Source organism: Excalfactoria chinensis, chromosome Z (genome assembly GCF_039878825.1).
Source record: "Excalfactoria chinensis isolate bCotChi1 chromosome Z, bCotChi1.hap2, whole genome shotgun sequence".
Lineage (NCBI taxonomy): Eukaryota > Metazoa > Chordata > Aves > Galliformes > Phasianidae > Excalfactoria > Excalfactoria chinensis.
In genome coordinates this window covers 62026033-62047895 of record NC_092857.1, presented here as the reverse complement: position 1 = coordinate 62047895, position 21863 = coordinate 62026033, and the positions used below count along the sequence as shown (strand labels likewise).

The 21863-nt window shown below is 37.2% G+C and overlaps 1 protein-coding gene across 3 annotated transcripts in view; it reads right to left on the bottom strand.

The window, feature by feature from the left end:
• Positions 1-21863, bottom strand: part of PRR16 (proline rich 16) — a 162517-nt gene that overhangs the window by 59356 nt on the left and 81298 nt on the right. For 2 of the 3 annotated variants that reach the window (XM_072359554.1, XM_072359553.1), the window contains exon 2: positions 1823-3159. In XM_072359554.1, the coding sequence (XP_072215655.1) occupies positions 2416-3159 (744 nt within the window). In that variant the 3' untranslated portion in view covers positions 1823-2415. The remainder of the gene's footprint in view (positions 1-1822; positions 3160-21863) is intronic. The other variant, XM_072359555.1, reaches the window with a different exon arrangement.

Sequence of the window (21863 nt, the reverse complement as noted above, 5' to 3'; positions counted from 1 at the left end):
ACTGGCAGAATACAAAAGCCGGTGCTGAAAATTAGCTGGCACTTAAGATTTCTATACCTGAGAAGTGTAATCAAAACAATGCAATGAAATGGACACTTGGATGTACATCAAGGCATATCCATACAGCACAGTACCTAATCTGGAGATACCAGTATTTTGTTTCTGATGAACACAGGGCATATCTTAAAGAAGAAATACTTGCATGGCCATCATACATCAGTCCATACTCTGAAACGCTGAGACAAATGAGGTAGGATGTGCAGCTTACTATCTCTCCTATCACTGTTTTGTTATTTTCCTAAATTTAATGTGACACAAATATTTTATATTAAACATGGAATGCTTGACTGAAATTATCCAATAAGTTCTTGTATGAGGTAGTTCTTTTAAAAGGGAAAGAGTTACTAAACTAACCAGATTAGGCATGTGCTCCCCATAGGACTGATAAAGGCATCACAACTGCCAAAGTTTTCAGAACAGAAACCATATCCATGCAATGCAAGTGCATGGATCAGTCCCCACACTGTTTTGATGACTTTAAATGCAATATTCCAATGTGCCAAGGAAGGCATGAGCTGAATCCGTGCAGCAGAACCCTCACCCAGGCAGGACAAGTCTCACACATGCACAGAACTGGTTGCTGCTTTCTCCTACCTGGGCTTCACTTGGCATCAGTTCCCATAAGAAAAAATGCTTGTCAAACAATGCAGAATTCAAAGTGTATCACAAAAAGCATGTGGGGAGCACTTGGCGAAGTCATGACGAAGCACTTGAGATAATGCTCTTGTTCTGCAACTTCTATACAAGTAATGTAACTAGCAGTGTCCGACCCTAGATAAATATCCACACAACACAAGATCCTTGCTCACTATAGAGCAAGGTTTCAACAGGTTTCAATCTGTTAACATTTTTGTAACGATTATTCCTAATATTTTGGTTTGAATACCATAAAAATACTATCAGCTGTATACAGGGAAACTGTATGCATGGCTTGTTGATGGGCTTTTAGTTTAAATTCTTATTCTTTTCATTCTAAATTCTTATTACTGCATTCAAATGGAAATATAAATAAAGAAAAAAAAAAAACCAACAAAAAAACAGCAAACACAAAAAACCCTCTTTTCTTTCATAATGCCCTAGAGAAGCCAACCTGGATCAAGGCATAGAGTATGTTTTATAATTCTGTGGAAAAAAAACATAGTGCTTTTATACAGCATCTGCTGTTGGGCCATCTGAGAGCTTAATTAGGTACAATTTTTGTACATAACAGATTTATAATCACATCTTCTTCACTGATCAGATGGGTTTTAACTTCAGGTACCAACAATTCTCTTTGTGAGAATAAAAGAACGTCCTTTCAGAAAATAATTTAAAACACTGAGGATTTTTTTTTTTTCATCTCATAAGGATATTAATTGGGTTCACCATCAAAATGTGATACCATGTAAAATATCTTGTTTTGCATGTTAATGCTTTGTAATTGGTATAGAGCTTTTCAACTTCAAAGCTCTTTAAATGAATTAAGTGGATGTCTCTGAAGACCTTAGGCAAAATTTTCTTTGCCTTCAAAAAGAGATTTGCACCAGACAAAAGCTTTGTAAAAAATGCAGGACTGTGCTGTGTTGCTTTAATCTACAGCAGACGCAAGCGAGATAAAATATTACCACTGCCCTGCAGATGGAAGCTGAGGAAACATAGCATAACTGAATGGGACGGTCTCTGCTCTCCTGAAAGCTCTGTCATTCTCCCTGGCTGTGGCACACTGAGCAAGTGAGAAACACATTGCGAGATCATTTTGCTTTGCAAAGACATGTGGACATACCTTTCAATTACTTCTTTACTCCCTCACCAAAGGTCAAGCTGCCTGAAAGTCCGGTGATTGCTTCCTATTGAATGGCTCCACACACAATGCCTTCACTCAAGCAATCAGGCACAGAAAAATGTCTTTGCTAGAATTCAGTCAAAAGTGTTATCTGCCACTCCACTCTGTTTTGTCAAATGGCATTTTAAAGCACAGTGGCTGGAAACAGAAAGCTTCCCAGAATTCAGCATCACTGCTTACTCCATTAAGTTGGACAGACGATAATCTAACAGGAATCAGCACTCTGTACTTTCAAACTGATCTTTCTTTCCACTTTCTTTTAAACAGTGCTGCAGATAGGAAACTGCAACAGAAATTTACAAACCGTGAGCTAAATCATGTGTATTTTTCAGCATCCTTTTCAGCCATGAAGGCATTTTATGGTGACCAAAAGGAAATTCTTCTCTTTACTTACCGTGTGATTTTTATGCCACTTCAACTGGATACACTGGGAGTAATACACTGGGTCTTTTTATTGCTCAAGTAGAAAGTGCTCTTTACCTATTTATGTTTATATATATGAAAAAAACAAAGTTTTTTTCAAGTGGCATACATCACACTGTTGTAGTGGTCGACTTCCTCAAGATGGTCTTCTGGGGTTTTGGTGCAGTTTGTGGAGGCACAGTAACAGGTCTCGGAGGAGGAAAGCTGTTACTGGAACTTATTCCCAGCCCTCCATTTTCTAGAGGAAACGGAGGCAGCGGAGGCGGTGGGGGTGGCAGAGGAGGGCACTGATGCGGCAGCGCTCCCAGAAGATGGGCAGGCTCACTATGCAAGTGCACCTCCCTGTTTTTAATGTTATACCGAACATCACAGTCTGGACAATAGCCATGATACTGCACTTTTTCACTAAATCGTACCCGTTCTCTTGCTCCTGCCTGAGGACACCGCTCTTTCTCAGGTCTATGCATTAGAGGTGGAATTGCAACATTGTCCAAATTACTGTTTGGTATACAGCACAAATCCCCATTTGGGATGCGGCTGGGCCCATTTCGCAGCAGGGTACCATTAGTTTTGACAGGGTTGGCCGAAGAAGGAGGCCTCACAGGCTTGTCACACTTGACAGGTGTCAGTCGTGGTGGGGGTGGAGGAGGATTTGGCTTCCGCAGCACGGTGAGGATAGCAGAGGGATGCACAGGGTTCTTGATGAGCGGAGTAGTGCCCCGCACCTTCACCTTCTCCAGGCTGGAAGCTGTTGTGCTGCTGGAGCTGCTGTTTAGAGTGTCCGTTTTGGAACTGTCTGTCATCTCATCCTCCAGCTGCAGGTCAGATGTCAACGTGTCGATCTGGTCAACGACCTACACAACAGCCAGAGCAAAAACAGTGAGAAAAGCGCGCCCCAGCAAAGACACAGAAATACAGAAGCACCCTCTTCAAGCAGTTTTGTCTTTCCTAGACCCTGAATGGACCATTTTTTAAGCTGTTCTTATTTTATTCTTTCTTTCTAAACATCCTAACAATAATAACAGTAAGGAGGGGTAGTTTGCTAGCTGAAGAACTGAATATGGAAGAAAGAAATCCCAAAACACTCCGGAATGAAATTCCATTTCTTTCCCTCTAGAGTTTACTTAGCATTATCACTGCTCATGAAGAGTAAACCTTCCAGTGCAAGAGGAGATTGGACTATTTAACTTTAGCTTATACATGGCACATTATGAAATGAATCTGATGCAGAGTATTTTTTTTAGCTCTGACCTTTCTCACAATCTAGATTTACATATGCATCCCTGTATCAGTGGTGTTATGTACCTACAGTCTTAAGCTTCATAAATTGTTTCCTGAATATTTATTTAACATAAATAACGTAATGATGTGCAACTATCCTCCCATATAAGACCGTGTTATCTGCTCTTATGAATTTTACTTACAGTCTGTTATCCTCTGAAGTAATCCTGAAATAGCATTTACTGCAGAAGAGAGGAAAAGTAGCTTTGTTTTCTAAGTTGCAAGCATTTATTAACTCATGTTTTATTCTATAACCTCCTCTACCACTTATTTTTCCATTTTGTTCACTTCTACTATGCATATCTCTTGTAGTCATTGAGATTCCTTCTTCTTATCTGTTTTATACAGGACACGCAACAGGTAACCAGAATTTGTCAAGTGACAGTCAAAAGCCCATCCTGAAAACTGCTTTTAACTCAATGCCTATTTGAATGATCAGTTTTAACCTAAACATAACTGTGGAATAGCATGATAACTAAGTATTTCCTCAAATGTTATAAATAAAATGATAACAGGAGCTGAAGTGCTATTAGTTAACTTCATTTCAATAACAAAAAGCTCATGCCATTGATTGGGGTCCCCATGGTGCATCTGTGGTGTTCTGGAGGTAGGGCCTAAGGCCACACACTTCTCATCATCCTATGATCCTCCTCATCTCTTTCAGTTTTTCATTTTTACATCCTGATATCATTAATTTTGTCATATTACTCGTGATTTCAAATTAAATCTATATTGGAGGAGTATAGCCATATTGTACATTAATAAATGGCAAAAGTTACTACTGGAGGCAGCAACTCCATTAGCTCAAGTCTGTGCTAACTTCTGTGCTCACATCAAAACTGTAAATAATTAATATAAATACCCAATAGAATGAAAGACCTTCACAGAGTCCTGGCTTTATGCTGCAACTACAAGCTGTGTATTTTTAAATCTGTAAAAATTTATATGCAGCAACTCACTCTGTAGAAAGTAGTGCACTATTTCTTCCCATGAAGAACAAAAACATCTTTGAAAAAAAATCCCATTTCTCTCCAAGAGATAGAATTCATTTATTCAAAATTCAAAGCCCAATGCCTTGTTTCATTTCATTTTCTATTTTAGCCAGATATGTATTTCACCAGATAATTGGGATTTAAAATGTTTGTCTAAAAGATGCAAGACATGGTGGAATTCTGGCTACCATCAGATCTCAGTCACCTCCTCCATATGTGACTCCCCTCAGAAATTTCAAAACAAGGGCAGATAAACTAAGTCTGTGCTAAGGCAATGTAAGAATCATAGGAAGGAAAAGAGCATACAGGACATCACGTCGGTTGACATGAAACAAGACATAGCAAACTTCTCAAAATGGAAGGAAAAACAACAGAAAACTCGTGTTCTGGGCAAAAAATTCAAGCAAGTTTCTTCAAGTTTAGTATGGATCTGTGTCAGTTTTATGTTCTGACTGTACGTGGCTAAGTATGCTACTGAATTTTATCCTGGAATAAATGTGGCTTTTTTGCTTGAGAATGAGTTGATGCAATGTAATCTCAAGAAAATTACTGGGAAGCTAAGAAATAAAACAGAATCACAAAAAAGCAACAGGAAAAGACTGAAAGGAAAGACATATCTGTAAGGATGCTCAACAAAGGAGCATTTTAAGGCTTTTACATGTGACCATAGATTGGCCTATATTACAGTATCAGATAATAAAAAGTGTTAGTATCTGGGTTTCTTTTGCAATTAGTTATTCCAACAGAACTTTTTGTCCCTCTGTTTTCTATAATGATACTCGCCTTGGAGAACAGGATCATAACCATACAGGATCACAGAAAACAAAATTGCTTATGTGAGGAAAAAGGCAGCTATGGGCTGCTGATATGGTTATTGCAGTTTTAGCTATCCAAGTTTCATGGAGATTATCTGGATAACAAAATGAGTCTATAGTGGCTTAAAATTCATACACAATTTTCAAAATGAAATTCCTAATAAAGATGAAATTAAAGTATCAGAATTTATTTTAATTATATTTTAACAACAAATATGCAACGTTCTAACAATTTTATTTCTTGTATGGTTGTAGAACCGGTCACAAACAACAGTTTCTTTGCTTTAGAGCCTCACATGTACAACACAGCACAAAATAAATGTACTCCATACAATGTAGCTCTAGAGAAACAGAAGCTAGTATTTATTATTTTGAAAAGGAGACAGTGAAGCTGCAATCCACTGTCGCTATGAGGATAGAGCTGTAATTATGCATCACATATATGTCATAAAATGGCATATCCCAGTGATGAGAACATTTGCATCCAAACTACCCTTCTGACAAGGCAAAACATTTTCTCAGAAGTAAGATGGTAGTATGGCCTTATGAACCATTTCTGGATTTAAATGACTGCAGAGTTTATCCCCTGCCCTCTGGACAACTGTACTGCAGACAAGGGAAATTTTCTGTCACATACTCTTTGCAAAACATAAGAATAGCACAAAATGGCTCTGACACAATGACACAGTTTACCTGTCCAAATTATTTACCACCACAGGTTGTGTTATTTTCTTTCTTTTTTTTTTTTTTTTTTTTTTTTTTTTTCATCCTAGAAGGAAAATTCAAATAAGGGGAAAAAGTAACAGATGTAGTAAAAAAATACAAGCTGAAAGAAAAATAGTCTCCATTTCACAACACACTTCCTATGGGAATCAGAGAGAAAATATTTAGAAACAAACAACAACAAAAAAAGCTGCTTCAGTTGTGCAGAATCTGTTTTTCATTCTGTGATAAAATAGAACGGGATTCAGCTGTGGGAGCATGGGGAGCCATCCTTTTCTACCCTGAAGGACTCCTCAGCCTTTAAGTGGATTTGATGTCCACGTTTGCCCTGCTGGTGATATCCTGAGGTCTCAAGCTTTGTATGGTCCCGAAATCCTGAATAAATAAGAACATCAGCTCAATCCTACCCACTTCATGTGTTCTTATTGGACAATTAGATACTCAGGGGCATCTGAATTGGATTTCTCTTGCTAACTCTACAAAATTAATTATTATTGAATGGCACCAAAATATTTTATCCCAAAATCTAAACTTTTAAACATGTCAAATTCTGCTTAATAGCACTGCCTTAGAAATACATAAGGGGTTTCAGGTTTTTGTCGTTGTTTTTAATGTTTATATCTTTAGCAAATAATCAGCAGAAAGATCATTTGCCTGGATGAAGCGAATTTAATGAACATTTGTCACATAACTGTGGAATGATTTGGAAGATACCTCATTGCCCATGCAGTTCTAAACCCTGTCATGGACAAAGCCACCAGGTTTGGATTACATACAGAAAACTAAAGAATGAGAATTAAATGAAGCCAAAAGGAAAATAACAGATCTGCAGTTAGATCTGAAATTTATGCTGAATTTTATGACTTTAAGCGAACCATCTGCTCAGTAAATGCTATTAATAGTATTAATCCATGATGAAAACCAAAAGAAATTTGTTAGAAGTTGATCAAAGAGGCTGTGCAGAAATTAACACGGTATTCCAGAGGGGACACAATTAAAATAAATACCTGTGCAGGAGCTGACAAGCAGCTATGGGAAAGAAGAAAAGCAAACTCTGCTTTATACTTACAGCTTGTCAGGTGGTAGTTACTAAGACCAGGAAATGAAGCAGGATCATTAGATTTGAAGACAACAGTGCCACATAAAATAATGATTGCACTGTGGAAGCATTTCAGAAATACAGCACACAGCTCAAAGAAGGTGCAATTAACCAGTGGATGAATACTGTAGATAGGAACCCTGAGTAAACCAACAGCATAAAGAAGGCTAAAGGAAGAAGGGACAGCCACTGGAAAGTTTATGTCACAAGGAGCTGCCATAGAGCATTTCAGTTAATGGCCAAAGTTCTAGGAGTGTTTGTGAGAAACAAAATGCTCATACTCATAATTTTTACAATTTTATATAAATTGTAAAATGTACAGTAAAATAATATGATTTTGGTGGTGGAGTCGCTGTCACTGTCAGTGTTCAAGCGGCGCCTGGATGAGGAGCTACGAGACCTGGTTTAGTGGCTTGCTGAAGCTATGGGAATGGGAGGATGGTTGAACTGGATGATCTGGTAGGTCCTTTCCAACCTTGTGATTCTGTGATTCCATGATTCTATGATAACAAAGAATGGGACTGCAGATTACCATTTAGAGAAAACATTCCTTTCAGTTGCCTCCCTCTTGGAGGGCCTAGAATTTCAAACTACTTAGAGAAATTCTGTACAGCAAACATCATTTTATGGAGAACATACCAGTCCTATGCAAGAAACTTTCACTCAAATGTTAAAAAGACAAGTAACTCCCCACCACCAAAAAATATCAGGGAAAAACTAAAAGACGCTGAACTCACACGGAATTTGTAGTGAAAAAATATCCAGCAGTGAACTCCCATCTGTTTAAGTTATTGAACTGTTATACTAAATTGTTCAAAAATATAGAGAGCATAAAGCATAAGTTTCCCACTGAGGCTAAACTGCATCCCCCATTTAAAGTAACTGAGAAGAATCTCATTCAAGAAAATGTCTTGAGATTACCATAGCAGCCAGATCAGCCCATTCTGGCCTAAAATTTCCATTTTTTGATTCATACTCACAAGTTTTGTTTGGCTGTTAACTCCTATAAGTGCTAAAGAACGGTTTTGGGTGAATATCCTAACATGATTGGACCAACACTCAAAACTCCAAACTTCTTACTCAGCGCCAGTGAATTAAGAACACTAAGTTAGTCATGTGTCTTTATGAGGCATTAAATCAGCAGCTGCACATTTGATTTTGCTAAGCCAGGTTTGGCTGCCAATAACAGATACTTTTCTACAGGCTTAGAGAGTTAGGACAGACAGTGGGTCTCCTGTTTCTCCAAGTAACATTGTTAGCGATCCAATCTCTATTAGATGACCAACCAGAGCCAGCCAAGCATCCTCCAACCGAACCTAAGTCCAAGAAAATAACATGATGACTTTTATTGGTAAGACCACTGAGAGGTACGCATGAGTAAAAGAGCGGAGACTTATGGAGACGGGGGAATGTCAGTCATTCTAGGGACTCATTGTAATAACCCAGCCTTTCCTTGGACTTCTAATGCATATGAAAGCAGCTTGCTCTTTAGTATGTGTTTTTCTTGCTGCCCAGTATGCAGGCTAGGTGGGAATATCCCCCCTGCATCTGGTGTGTGTGCAACTCGTATTAAACATACCTGCATTATAACTGTTCTGATTATAGAATGTGATTCCGCATGTCACCAGGATCTCATTACAGGAATCAAACTTGTTAATAAGAATAAAACATGACAAAGGAAGCTTATGGTTTCATTTAATTCCTAACCTTATATTTGAAGAGTCTATCTTCAATTAGTTACAAACACTTTTTGCAGTGCATCTCTCTGTGTGATTACGCAACATGCATACACAACTGTATATTTATCTCCTCAGAACTTTATTATCTCCTCTGAAGAAACATTCCACTGGGTTTGTTTCTCCTCTGATTTAAAGGCAGTTGAATGTTCAGTGAATACAAAAACCACAGCTGAATTCAGCCCACCACTGCAGATCACTTTACTGTTTTTCAAATCTTGGAAGCTGCAGACTGCTTTTCAGAAAGAAAAGTAATATACCCTTAAAGATTCATAAGATCAGAGGACTTCAAAATTATAGTTTTTTATAATGCATCCAGACTCCATTTTCAGATTTTTTTTTTGTACATTCTTCAATGCTTCATGTGGATTTATGAGTAGGATTTCTTTTTTAAATTTGACTTGCATGCTCACAGGCTAGAATCTAAAACAGAAGCTGCATAAGCAAAATGGTAACAGTACTTGTCTATGATATCACTTCTGGAAGAGTTGTAATCCATATATTATTATATAATACTACACTATAGCAATGTACAACTATGATATTTAAAATCTTCACCATTTTCATGTCTTTTCACATTTTCAAGCCTTGTAGAAAATGAATAAGTACAAACTGATAGTGGACTGAATTATAAACTAATACATGTTAAATTATTAGCCTTGCATAAGTTTTTATTTGCTTCCTTTGAGCTACAGAAGCGTACTGGTAAATAGAACTAAATTTAGTGATATTCTTTAATTACAAACAAGTGTAGGCAAGACGTTTTAATTCCTGAAACTATTTCAAAAACATGCACAACTTGACATGGATAATTATTAATGTACCAAGACTGTGTACATGGCAAAGTAGGAGAAGAAACTCCTAACTTACTGTTAACGTCCAGCTCTGTCAGGAGGAAGTCATTATAGATTTTTAAGTGTACAACTGGCCAACATTAAATATCAGTAGCTCTAATATCTTGTGATTTCATCTCTATTCCTACAAGAAATTGCTCACTTGCTGTAATTACTAAGGGAATCTGTAAGACAAGCTGTCATACTATTTACCTTAAAATCATCTTAGCTCATTATTTCCCATAGAGTTCCCTTTTTTGACAAAAACTGAATCTTCAGTATAACTAAGGATATACATGATGCATTTTTCTTTTTTTTCCTCCAGTAAATCTTTGCCTGGGTGACTTAAAAAAGCAGAAATCTGAATGCAAATAAAAGAGATATCTTTAATAACACTGAGAGTACCAGCATTCCCCTCTATTGTTTTAGCTATGTAACATCAGAAGAAGACTGCTCTCAAGTGCTTATAATTCCATCTTCAGCCATCCGTGTTCATATCTTTTGCATTTGCCACAACTAATGTCTCCCATCACCCCCTGTGAATACAACTTCAAGGCCAAGGGGGAACTGAACCAAAATTAGAATAGAAACATGTTTATAAAGCTGCATAGCAAAATAATTACGAATAGAAACCAGAAGAGCCATACATGCAGTGATGAATAGCCTTAGTACAATACTTAGTACAATACTTTGAAAAAATGACAAAAAAGCAGATGCCTAGGCTAAGACTACAGAAATAGAAAGCAACAAAGATATAATTTTTGCATGACCTTATCCCAGCCTCAAATTAACTTCAGTCTCAAGGAAGTCTTAACAGATTGATAGATCCTACCTTGAACACACCTACCTGTACTTGAACCATGTAAGCTCTTAGCATCCAGCATATTACACTTTGATTACAGGGACATTCCACCTATTCCTCTTTCTTCTTGAGGAAAATGCAGGGGTTTTATAGACAATGTGCTTCATGAACTTCTTTGCACAAAAATCCAAAAAATGGATATGCACGAATTCTCAATCTTGATTTTTTTTTTTTTTTCCACACATACTAAATACTTGACAAAAAAGTATCAAACACCAAACACCACATCAAATCTATAAATATATATGTTATACAAGGAAAAATAGATTCAATCATCTGTATTCACCCAGTGGTACTTCTTCAACCACCAGTATGTTATAGATGAAAATTTTTCCTGTGTATTCAGGAGTAACTTATTATCTGAAGCAGTACAAATAAATAACTGTGTTGGTTTATCCTAAGATATTCTAGCATACTGCTTGGAATTAGCCTAATACTTGAGCTAATTCACACTTCTGGGGAGACTGTAGCTCCAGCTTTCAGGGGACAAGTCTTAACAGCAGCATCACAGGCACTACCCCACCCCCACTGCAGCACCAGCAGAGGGCACAGTTAGCATCACACTCATATTGATTATTTATCTGAAGGACCCATACCCCTCTAAGCAAACTTACATGGATCCCACCTCTACAAATAACAAAAATATTAATAATTATTTACTAGGACAAAAAAGGAAATGGAAAATAGGAGCAACGGTAATTTTCATAGATACATTTACAAAACAAGCTATGAGCAACACAACTGCTCACTTCCCACTAACTTGCACCTGAGCAGTCCTCAGGCAGTAGCTACTATCTCCCCAGCCACAGTTTTGTAGTTTTCATATGATGTCATAAGGCATGGGCTATCTCTTTGACCAGTTTGGATTATCTGCCCCTGTTCTGCCAGCTGGCAGAAACTGACTCTGTGCAGTACTGCTCAATAACTACCAAACCATCAACGTGCCATCAACACTGTTTTTCTCCTTGAGCCAAAGGATAGCATCATACCAAGCACTGGAAGAAGATCAACTCTGTCCAAGCAGAAATCAGTATACCAACAGTGAAATATCCACACCTTCTTCTGTTTGGTAATACGAAATGGTAATTAATTTAAGAGAGTAAAGTGCATTAAACTTGTTTGTTTGTCAACAGTAGAGACACAGAGACAACACTCATCTTAAAACTGATAAGAGAATGCAGTGATTTTACACCCAGGCCAAACAACAAACTGCACAAGAAAGGAAGTCTGACTCCATGCTTCTTGCTATGCCTTAACTTTACTCCCCTCTCTTGTCTATGGTAAGTCATCACCCAGGTGGTGTATGCACACCAGATAAATTCATGTATTTAAATTACACTTAGGATAAGCATTTCAATGGGTAGCAGCGTTAAACACAGTTTTTGAAGATCAAGTTCCAAAAGCAGCGAGGCAACCTGGCACAGCTTGCTCTGAATATCCTCTAGAAAATAAAAGGGTTTTTAAGTGCTAGAGAAAGGAATGACAGCTACGTAGCAAAAAAAAAAAAAAAAAAAAAAAAAAAAAAAAAAAAAAAAAAAAAAAAAAAGACAAAGAAAAAGAAAAAGAAAAAAGAAAAAAAAAAGATTAAATTCATATGACTCACAATGAAAACTGCAAATTAATGGAAAATCAGTAATTTTCTCTATATTGTTGTACTGATGCTTTTTTTTTTATTATTCTTCTAGCTTCGGGTTGACAGCTCAGATAGTCTGCGTGACTATTTAAGCTCATGAAACAATGCTCTTTCTTATTCTGAGAGCACAACAATCTACCATATGTTTTATCTCTAAAAATGGCTAACACAAAACCATGATAAGGAGAGTGTCAAACTACTTTAATATTTGGTTTGAGTACATTTTTTCTCTGAATTGGAGGAATTATAAATTGCATTATTAAGGAAAAAATAATAAAAAGTTGCATGCCTCTGTTTTTATTCTTGAAGAAGAAAAACAAAAGAAAAAAAGGATGAAGCTGGATAAGAGTACATTCTTCACAGTGAATGTCTTCTGTTGAATATGAAGGATGCATAGAAAACCAGAGCTATGAGACTTCAGTGTGTCCTCTAGATCGAAATTATCTAAGTCAATCGGTTAGAAGGTGCTACTTACTAATTCTCTCTAAAAGCAGGTAGCAATTAAACATGGCTACACATTAACATAAACTAAGGAATGTTTGGACTGTGCATCCTCATTATGTCTAATGTTTTATAAATAAAAGTTTCAAAAACAACAGGAAATGTAGCACTACAAAATGTCACAGATTTTAGTCCCTATGTAACAGTCTTTGCTGTAAGCACTGGCACACAGTAATTACAAATACAGTGACTTGTCAACCATACATCACACTAATTTAAATGAATGCTAAATATTTCTCTAAGTTCATAATGCTTCTCTGATCTCATGCTGCTTCTCCAAGCAGCATGTAGAAGCTCCTTAAAGTACGAGCATTTCCAGGCTCTTACTGCTCACCATGGAGACTGAAAGGTCTCCTGTAGGATTAGAAAAATGTGTCCAATAGAACATATGCAACAGTTTCCTAGGTGCACTATTCAGAGACAATAATAACAGCTACTCAAAACAAACCAAGCCAAAACAGAAACTTGTAGTATTATATCTACAATAAAAGAATTCCAAACTTTGCCAGCTTTAAAAGCCCAGCACTTTACTGCCAGCGCCTCACCAGCAATAAATATCAGACATCCCCTTGTTCTAAAAATGAAAAGGATGTTCCCCAAGAACAGCCTCTATATCTTCTTGGAGAACATGTGTTATAGACTGGTGGGTTTTTTTGATTAAAGGATTTTATGAGTGAAAAACTGCTCTGAGCCTCGATGGCCTCCCCACTATAATATTTCACCAGAACTTCTGTGACAACTCCAAAGCCACATTTAAGAACAAACGCAATGTGTGATGAATTTACATTAATCTGGAAGCACTAATTCTAATCCTGTTTTACACTTATTAAAATACAGTTTCAACAGAGCAGAACCGAATTGGCAGATTCAGCTCAGTAGACGTATTTCCCACCAGTTCTTTTGGCTTAAACACTACCCAAACCTGCACAATTCAGTAACTTCCAATTCTAATTCAAAGTTTGGACACATACGAAGTTCAAAGATGATTTTAGATGAAATAATACCACCTTCTGCTTTTTAGAAAGGGAGAAAAACAAAACAACCAAAAAACTTAAAGCAGGAGGTTGAAACATTCTGTAATGTGGTTGCAGCAGCAGAAGCAGCTTCTGCTCAAGCAATAGGTTGAAGCACCTGGCATAATGAAAGCAATATTACTGGTGGTGATTACTAAGAAGCTGCATAACTCTTTTATCTGAGAGGTCCTGGAATGTGAGGTGGATAAGTTAGTTTCCTTGCTTTCCTGGTGAGCTGCTGGCACATCTGGAAGTAAATGTTCCGAGAGTGAGAGAGTGAGGGATATTTTAATACAGGACCTAGTGGAAGCTTTTTGGTTCTTCGATGGACTTTTCTCATTTGGATGTACTCAAAAGCATAAGTTGCAGGAGACTGCCCATGCTTAGTTTATGGTGCTAATAACTAATAGCACAGTTAATAAATAATAGCGAGAAATCAGCTGAACCCTACTACTAGAACTTGCTATGAACCATATAGGTGTGAAATGAATACTCAAAATGCCTTTGAATTATTATTTCTTTAATGTTGAATGATTTCAGATGATACTGCATATTGAGGTTTAACCCAGCAGGTGCTGAGCACTACAAACCATTTGCTCCCTCCCTCTCGTCCCATTAGGATGGGGGAGGGAACTGAAAAAACAAATAAACAAACAAAAAACCTACAAAATAGAACTCATGGGTTGAGATAAAACTATTTGCTAATATAGAAAGAAAAGTTATGAGCATATATATATATTTGTGTGCTATATATGTATATATATAACAAGTGATGCACAAGCAATTGCACACCACCGCAAGACCTTGCTTCCAAGCTGTGGTGGAGAGAGAGAGATGCATGCACACTCCCTTCAAACCTGCTGCTTGGTGTCATATGGCATGGAACATCTCTCTAGTGATGGGAAAAGAAACCCCTAAGAAATCCGTAGCCTAGGTTGAAGGAGATAATTGCTTCAGTGTGCCTGCCAAATCACAATACTATGGATGCTTTTTATAGGACATGACTAATACGTTTTTGCCCATATAAGATCATTAGCTCATGTTCTTGGCTCTATTACCTGGAGTTGCAGTTCTATTTCTGGTTAAATGTCAGGTAGGTTATCACACAGGAAAACAGAAACATTCTGCTTTTGCACAGTCTGGGAAGAAGAAAGCTCTGACAAAACCAAGGAGTCAAATCCAGCCTTACTTTACCTGTTTAAATATAAAGGGACTCCTGACATTTTATGCTAAAAATTAATATATCATGTTAGTTAATTCAAGTTCCTTTGGGATGAAAGCACAGACTAAGACACAACTACATTCAAAACACTCAGAAAACAAAGATGCCATTCAACTGCTTAAAATATCTCAAATATTAAGAAGACATGAGGGCCCACATTATAACAAACTTATGTTCTCAGCAGTGCTGAGAGAATAAACAAGATTTGGGCTTTCAAACGTTCTTATGGTCAAGGCATCACTCATTTGCTTGGCTGTTGCACTGAGAAACATGATGCTGTGTTTTCACTTCTTGTGGTCATGCCCCTTTCCTGCATACTTGATTCAGATGCCTCTGCATTTGAGGCATAGGGCTCTCATGGAGGTGGATACTTTTGTTGTTTTTGATGAAAGAAAAGTAATACTTATTGGACATATTCATTAAAAGCTGAAGGTGAAATGAAAGAGGTCAGTATCCTTCAGCAAGTGAGTAGTTTCAGTGCAGAGAACTGTAGTAGCACACTTTGACGACACATAAAGCAGAACGCCACCCCCAAGCAGATCTGACATACTGAGTGTGCTGTGGGCTGGGGAACAACCTCTGTCCCAGACATGCAGGACAGCAAGCTGCCATCAAGATTCAGCCCAACTAATGCAGATTTTCAACAAAGATAAGGTCAGTGATGCATACCTTGGCACAGTCTTATACTTAGCCTTCAAAGGCTTGTTCTGTTTCTTGGCTTTTCTGCTCAGCATTTCCAGTTGAGTTAGCATATTAGTGAGTAAGCTATGGAAGATGTATCTTAGAATTATGGAGAGTAATTACTTTTGCAGTGACCATGGCAATACAAGGAAAATCTGAACCAAGCCTCACGGAGAAGAAAATCGAAAAGCAACTTCACTTTTCCTGTATCCTCTTTTCACGTTATTTTTCTGGAACTTACAAGACAAATAGTTTTTCCTTTTTCTCTCACTCTTTTTTAATACACAATGTGCAAGTAGAACAACGTCTACTCAAGTTAATTAAACAACCCCTCAAGTACAAAATAATTTCTTTGATTGCCACCCACGTTACTAATCTTCCCTGAAGTGTCCTTATGTCCAGCCTCTACAATTTTCCATTCCTTTCTGATAACTGTAGCACTTGTGGGAAGAGGACTGAAATGTTTTGTACCTATTATGCTGAAGTGGTCCTTACATGTAAAGAGTGAGATTTTTTCCAGTGCTGTTGGCAGTATACAAAGAGAAGCGCTAGGAAGACAGATGAAATGCCTCTTTTTTTTGCCACTACTCACAAAGGTTGTACTGGTTTGGCTTGATTTCAAATAAAAATGGTGTCCTATTATTGAAAAGAACATGACAGAAGGCTGAGAAGATGTCACATACAACAGAACTGGGACCCGTACTAACGCTTTAGCATAAAACTCATTTGCTGTTGCTGTATATAACATAACCAAACAGCACTGAGCAAATCAGCAACATGTTTTCTGAGTTATTAGTGAAAAATTAGACAAATATGCATAAGCTTTGTGGCTGCTATTATTATTTTACTTTGACATACAATCTTAGTGCCCAGGTTTAGCTAAGCAAACATAAACTCTTTAGATAAGCAAACATAAACTCTTTAGCTAAGTAAACATAAACTGCAAAAGTATTTACTTGGGATTCAGACTCAGGCTTGCATACTATAGAGTATGTGCATATAGGTATATACATGTTCTTACTATATGTTATATAAAAAAAGTGTTACAAACTCTGAAAATCACAGTACTTGAGAAATAAAGCAATCTAGAAATGGTGAAAGAAAAACTAAGTTCTGCAAATATCTCTATATATTTAATTAAATGAGAGTTGCTGGTGTTCCTGGAACGTTAAGCCAGCATTCTTGCAAACACTGATCAGCATACCCATGGGCACTTCTTAGGGTCTTATACCATGCTGAAATTCAAGCATTGCTCAAATCTACTTAGATACTCAGGAATTAATTTAAATCACATGTCCTGTGTACCAGATTTCATTAGGAAAAAGATAAGATACATAGAGTCTAAATTGCTGTGACTCTCTTAAGCCATCACATTTCTGTACCCACTTCACTGTCCATTTGCAAGGTTACATACATTATACACTATGAATTCTCCAGTCCTGTATGCCCTTGTTTGATTTATCCGCTGGTGCCTATATCTCAAAAGACCCTGAGCTTTCTCTGGTACTCATAACTGTTCATAAACAAAAAGTACGAAAAACAAAGATCTCTTGACAATTTTTTTTTATTATTATTTTTTTTTTTTCACAAATTCTCCACAAAGTGAACTTCTTCAGTGTTTACTTCCGAACCAACGTAATCTCACCTACCTGAGAACACACAGCTCTTTCCAGAGCTGACATCAACTTCTAGAACTGAGTTTCAAGATGCATGGAGGCCCACATACTCACTGGCTGCACACCACAATGGAATCTCTGTCTTGAACTCAATTAGCTGTTCTTAAGTCATTATCACACAGTGGACTACAAGCATTTTTTCTGGTGTATGAAAATAAGGACCAGCATGGTATCTCAATGACGGGGAGAAACAAAAATAATCTGCACAAGCATGTCTTCATTAAAATCTGGATACTGCACTGAAATAAATAAAAAAATATATGCCTGTTGCATCCATGGACACAACCACAGTAGAGAGGTAGCAAAGCAAATGTAGCATAAGCTCAGCTTATTCAAAAGTTCACACTGGTGTGTGTTGCCTTATGCAATTCAAAAATCAAAATTTCTAGAACATCTGTCAGTGAAAAAGATAAACCCTGGACTTGGGACGGTTTAAGAAAAACATTGGAGTGCTATTTACAAATGGAGCAAAACATCTTCTGTTGTATTAAATATTAAAAAGCAGTTGATAACTGGGCACTAAAAAGCATTAATTGTTGCATTCTTCACTTGTAAGCAGATAGATGGATTTCATTACAGAAACTTGAAAAAAAAATTACACTTTTGATATGAAAATGATTGCAAAAAAAGGTGGAAGGTGTCCCACTGATGGAATCACTACCACTTGAAAGCATAACAATTATAGATGTGTGAGTCTAAGAATGACAACAGAGCATACTGTGGACCTGGACACGGTAGAATTAAAGAAGCATTAAGACAGATTTTGGCAAATTTTTTTGTCCCCCTCCCCCTCTTTTTAAATAAAAATTCAGCAGTAAGGATATCCCTACTCTAGTGAGTCAGTCAATATTCAGGTTGCAGTTATGCACAGACTGTCTAATTGCAGTTTATAAGCTTCCTAGAAAATTAGGATAAATTGACTGGTACCATAGAGACCTGACAGCTAAAATATTAAATCAGTTACCACTGCAACTCTAATATGATCTCAAAAGGATATGCGCATCAAAAAAGGATATGCGCATCACAGATGATGAAATATGGATTTTGTTCTCTTCTTAGCAATATCAATGCATTTTGTGTGTTTGTTTATTTTTATTTTATTTTATTTATTTTTTTTTTTTTCCACCTATATCCTGATTCTACATAAATAGCTAGGATCCTCACAGCCAACAAATACAATCTCAAATGCTGGCACAGTCACCTGAGAAAGATGAAGAGAACATGGAAAACATGATGGTGATATAAAAAATGCAGTATGAATGGGAATCTAGAAGCCAAGATGTGGAGATACACAACATGCTCACTCATACTGGTGGTTTTTATTGGTGGAGCATGAGGTGAGAACTGCAGAGCACAAGGTTTTACTTTTTTCTCAGTGGGCTGTAGTAAAGGATGAAGTGTAGCTGAAAACAAACAAACAAACGAACAAACAACAGCAACAACAAAGCCAATAAAAAACCAAAACCCAGTAATACAGTTCTTGCATTCTAACTAACTGTGGTGGTACAGCGACCTTTAATCATTATCTAAGTTCTGCCCTATGAAAACAAGATTGCACGAACACGTAAACTAGTAATTCCAGGCTGTGGAAATTAATCTTCTGAAAAGAAAGAGTTGAAGACAAGCTGCCATTATCAGATTCATACATGAACCAGGAGAGTCTACCTCTGAACATTCATACGTTTACATGCATGGCATGATGGTAAAAATGCACAGCTCAGAATGGTGACTGTTGAAAAACAGAGTTCTGTAGATGAGAATTGGCTCCATCAGTGTTATTGTGCTCCTTGTATCTGATGCAGTTTCCATGGAAATAAATAGGAGGCATTTCTTTCAGTGTGACCTACACATATTTAAGGAAGAAGGAGTAAATATTTTAGTTTTATTTCTGTCCAGATTTCTGTCTGGTTCAGCTCTTCTACTTGTTCAACTCCTCTTCTTATTAAAATGAAAGCTTTGAAAAATAAATACAAAAAGAAAAGAGGGAAAAAAACCAGACTGGATTTTCTAAACTCTTTAATAAACCCAGAATTACTCAATTTTACACATTCTAACAGAAGAGGAGGTAAAAATCAGTATTTGCAATATCAAAAGCTAGAAAAGAAATGATTTTCATTATGAAAAATGAAGACATACCAGTCTTCTCTTCAGGAGCTATGAAATATTTTGATCAAAGGAGCAACATTCAATGAAAATCAAATTAAATTCTATTTTCTGTTGATCCACGCTGCCTTGTCAGATCTTTTGAAATGTAGTACTTGGAGATATTGCAAGCCTCCATTATACTTTTATCACACAATTTTTAAAACCTTACTTAGTTGTTATTGACGAGTGAATAAAATTAAGCACATACTCTGTGAACGCAGTATCTGATATTTCACACAACTATTTGTCTTTCAGATCCTTAACTGTTATCTTAGGCCAAAGAATTTATCTGCAGTTATGGGTTTATACAAAATATTTAACAACTGAGCCAGAACAAAAGTAATACTATACTAGTTCAAAGCACATCTGACATTTTCATTGGACAGCCTTTAAAACAGCTATGCTGGATAAAAATCAGTTCATGAAAATACTATAATATAAATATTTTTTTTCCTTGAGCCATCATACCGTTAGCTGGCAAAAACTACCATGTTTGTAAAACATGGACACTTGCTGTCAGCTACCATTGCCAAGACTTCAATATTCCATATCGCAACACTGTGAAGTACCAAAGAAACTGCACCATTAATATTAGACTATCCATACAAATTTTCACATTCAGTAGCACAGTGCACGTGCATCATTCACAAAACAACTAAAAATCCAACAGCAATTCACATTTCCCAAAGCTTATTAAATCACTTGTTGTACCAAACTCAAAGAAATAGGATGACTGTCTGTGTTTCACAGCTACACAACAGCCATGGCCTTCAAAGTAGCCAGTGTATCATAAAATGGTAGATAATTCTTTTGCTTTCCAGTGGATACTAAGAAACACACACGTGAATGCATCTTTTTATTAAAGAGTTTAATGTACCTCCTTTTCTTGGATATCTGATACCCGGGAACACTGAAGTACACACCATGATTGGAGAAAAATGATATATAGTGATTATAATAATCTGAAATGAACGATACTATACAAATCAGTTAACAATACACTCATACAATCTCTCTCACACTTTTGGAAGCATATTACCAAAAGGATGATAGAGGAGACTTTGAACAGCAAAACTTCCACCTGACATACTCACCTTCAAATAAAACTTAATAACAAAAACAAACAAACAAACAAACAAAACCAATCCTCTTCAGGATTTTAGGAATCACAGAATAGTTTGGGTTGGAAGGGACCATAAAGATCACCTTGTTCCAACCCTCTGCTATAGGCAGGGACACCTCCCACTAGAACAGGTTGCTCACAACCCCATCCAGCCTGGCCTTGAAGGCTTCCAGGGAGGGACCATTCACAGCCTTGAATCCATTACTGTTAGAAGTGTAAAGAACTGTTTACTGCCTGAATTCAAAATGACTGCAAAATGGATCATGCAGCCCTCACAGACCGAAACATCCACCTGACCACACTCATTGCAGCTCTACCAGCACTACATACATCAGCCAAACGGCAGCCTGGAGAAGTATATGGCAGCCACATCTGAGTGCCATCCCCATGAGCCCTATGGCCGATGCAGCAACATCAGACACTGATTTTCAGACCAGTTGCTTGGATCATTAGCCTGACATAGAATTTTTTTCTGGCCTGACCACATTACCCAGGCTGTGACCTCTTCTGCCACCCAGACAGTGGAGTAAGAAGCACTGTGCCAGTGAAAGCAAATCCCTTGCAGCCACTAAGACAACAGTCATACGGAAAGCAGGAAACTTTTTCATAGCTTTGGAGGAACCTCAAAAAATCATTCATGTGAAATGACACGTAAGGCAAATTTTCCAGTCTCCAGGGTTCACACTGCATCAGCAGTATGTCCAAGCCTTTGCCCATAGCCCTGGAGGCCCCAGCTCTGGCCACCATCTTTCACATTCCATTAATTTCCTTTGGATACTCAGGAGGTACCTAACTGGTAACCCACTGTGCTTTCTCTTGCACGATAAATCTATCAGCTTTGGGAGATGTAACAGTGCTTTTTACATCTCCATAGCTCAAGCTTAGGATTTGTTCTGAGTGAGAACTCTGTAACGGCATTTTTTTACAAACTTTTAAAATCTTAAGAAAAGAATTCAGCTGCCTCACACTGAGTGAAGTGTTCACTTATGGGAAAGAAAACTGATAAGAATGTGGTTTGCACTGAAGAGTAGCAAGTAAATCGGCTGGTTTCATTTTTCTTTTTTAATTACCTAAAAAATAGTTTATTTCTAGATTTTGATGGCTAGTTATCCAAGAAATTCTACAAATTGCAGCTGTGTTTTAATCTGTTTATCATATGGAATAACTTTCTCCATAAGAAGAACAGAGGTATTTCCAATATATTGGTTTACTTGGTTTAGATT